General features: G+C 37.9%; 1 protein-coding gene across 3 annotated transcripts in view; it reads left to right on the forward strand.

Annotated features, from left to right (window-relative positions):
- LOC122081858 (NAD-dependent malic enzyme 62 kDa isoform, mitochondrial-like) overlaps nucleotides 1-1,660 on the forward strand; it is a 24,899-nt gene extending 23,239 nt beyond the window's left edge. For 2 of the 3 annotated variants that reach the window (XM_042649214.1, XM_042649212.1), the window contains one exon: nucleotides 1,305-1,660. In XM_042649214.1, the coding sequence (XP_042505148.1) occupies nucleotides 1,305-1,487 (183 nt within the window). In that variant the 3' untranslated portion in view covers nucleotides 1,488-1,660. The remainder of the gene's footprint in view (nucleotides 1-1,304) is intronic. The other variant, XM_042649213.1, reaches the window with a different exon arrangement.
- The last annotated feature ends 910 nt before the right edge of the window (nucleotides 1,661-2,570 follow it).

The following is a 2,570-nucleotide window of genomic DNA, read 5'->3' on the forward strand; positions in this document are numbered from 1 at the left end:
AAAAAAAAAAAAAAAGGAAAGAAAGAAAGGAAAGTTAGAGGACTTCTTCATAACACATTATAATATTGTTGAATGATTTCAATTATTATTTGATCATCCATTCCATGCATTAATGCAGCAGTTCACTGAGTATATCCAACAAGGATGTGCTATACAAATCAGGGATTAGGGTTTTGGTCCCTCAGTCAAATGAAATGGATTAGCCAAAAAAAATTAATACGATATTGTGATGGAAGAAAGCCAGTGCCCATCGTTAAAGCCGACTGAAAACCACTACTTTTGAATTATTTTTTTGGATGAATAAATGAATTCATTAGCAAGAGGAAAAAAAACACAAACAAAGGAGGGAGAGGCTGAAAAGAGGCAAACCTGGGGGGAGTGGGAAATAGAACTGGGAAAAACCCTACAACAAAAAAGCTAGCCAAAAAAAAAGGGGAAGCATCCTTTGGAGGGGGGGGGGAATGGAGGGAGGGAGGCCTCAAGAGACAACAATGAGCCTTTTCCATAGGGAATCACGAACTGGACAATGGCTTAGGCAGCCAAGTTTGGTGCTAACATCAAAGAAGATGACTTTCCAAATCTTGTCAAAAGAGTGGGAGTTGGGATTCCATCTTGGAAGATCTCTCTATCCAAATATGCGTAATGGTTGCATCAAAAGCAAGCTTTCTGACAACGTTAGATGCTAGGCCTGCCAAAGGTCATATCAACCCAAATCCTAATTTGGAATTATAGTAATAGGTATTAATGAAATTATGATTCTATATCAGGATGATGCATCCTAATGCAATGGAGATAAGAGGTACGATATTTAATTGGAGATATCATATTTCATGCACACCATATAGAAATCATGGTACAGGAACTGCCCTGCCCATCCGCTCCACCAGATTTCATAACTTTAAACATAGGCACAGAGCCATTGCCTAATGGAAACGTTGTGCTTGGACTGCCATTTTAGCTATATGGGAAAAGCAGTGACCAAGACGGAAACAGTGAAATGAATTAGAAGAGAGAGGTTGCATAAACATACATGGACAGCTGAAAAATATAATGATGCATGGGTATGCATGGGTGGTTATTTAATTGAATTAGAATTTTAAATTTTGATTGTGGCTAATCCATAAGGTGTAATATCTAGTGGTCCACATGGCTAAAAAATGGACTGTCTTGATAAACTTATAAAGATGGACCATTCTAATGAACTTTTGCCTTTCTATGATTATCTCTTTTATATGTAAAGTTTGCAATGGAACCCATTTACCTACTTGAACCTCCTAACCTTCCCTTCCTATGTGATGGAGCAGGGTTGGTGCAGTTCGGGTCTTTCTCCTTTGGCCATGGAAGCAGAGGCCATATGCGATGACCTTCTCTTAGCCCATTGGTTGGGATCTCGGCATCTAGTTCTTTTCTCTGATTTCCAGGCAGTGGTGAGTGGTGGATGGCCTGAACCAGTCTACAGCTCCCTTGGATTGGGCTACTCATGCTAGTGAATGATATTCAGTTATTTTCTTGGCAGTTTTCTTCTGTATTTTTTCGCCTTATTTCTCGTAGTTTGAATGTTGAGGTTAACCACCTTGCTGTGCGGGTTTGTAGTCTGCTTCTTCCCTCTATTTGGTGGCTTATTCAGTTATCCTCCCTCTCCCCAGTGGGAATTTTTCCATAGGGGCTTTATATATGTATAGATTTTGAAGATCCAACCTAATAGCCTAAGATATGCAACTATAAGTCTATAACCAAATAACCCATGACCCATCCCAACTAATAACTAATGTAAATGAGTAGTGATGATTTACTCGTCCCACAGCCCCACATCCCTTGGATGGAAGGGAATCTTAACCTACCCAATGCCACCCACCCTATATAGAAAAGGGTAAAACTCCAAAGTTAGGAGCACTTCTCCATGATCTTGGATATCTTTGGATCTTCATTACTTTAAATTTTATCAGAGGATCGATTTCTTTTACCAAATATATATATATATATATATGGCCTCTCTAATAATGGCTTAAGAGTAGTAGGCCATTTATTTTTAGAACAAGGTGTCCCTGCCTCCCTAAATGGACCAACAATATTACTATAGGAGAAAACAGGTACTTGTCCCTTAATTTCTTACAAGTAGAAGCTGAACAAGGCAAAATTCCCACAAGCCTCATCTTCACATGCTTCGCACCTTATTAGTAGTAGTAGCTTCCGACCTCTTTTAACTGGTGAAATGCCTCATGAAGCATGTGAACCCTGTTTAAAGTTTAAACCAAAAACAAACCAAAAGAAAGAAAATCATTTGTGCCAGTCTACATTGCGAGGATTAGAAAAAAGAAAAGAAAAAATATGTACAAGATATGTCTGGGTATAATCTGATTTCAACAAGCTGCATTTAAATTAATATAAGTTTAGCATCCTTGGATTGAAGATGAAAGAATATTTAAACACAAGTGCACTATCAATATGATGATTGAGAATCCCTTGTTTTCATTATGGTTTTGTGTATGGTGGCAGTACAGGAAATAAAGGGGAAGGAAAGTGAAAACAAAATAAAACAAAAATGGAAAATTTTGTAATCATTAACTAAC

This window comes from Macadamia integrifolia, chromosome 6 (genome assembly GCF_013358625.1).
Source record: "Macadamia integrifolia cultivar HAES 741 chromosome 6, SCU_Mint_v3, whole genome shotgun sequence".
Lineage (NCBI taxonomy): Eukaryota > Viridiplantae > Streptophyta > Magnoliopsida > Proteales > Proteaceae > Macadamia > Macadamia integrifolia.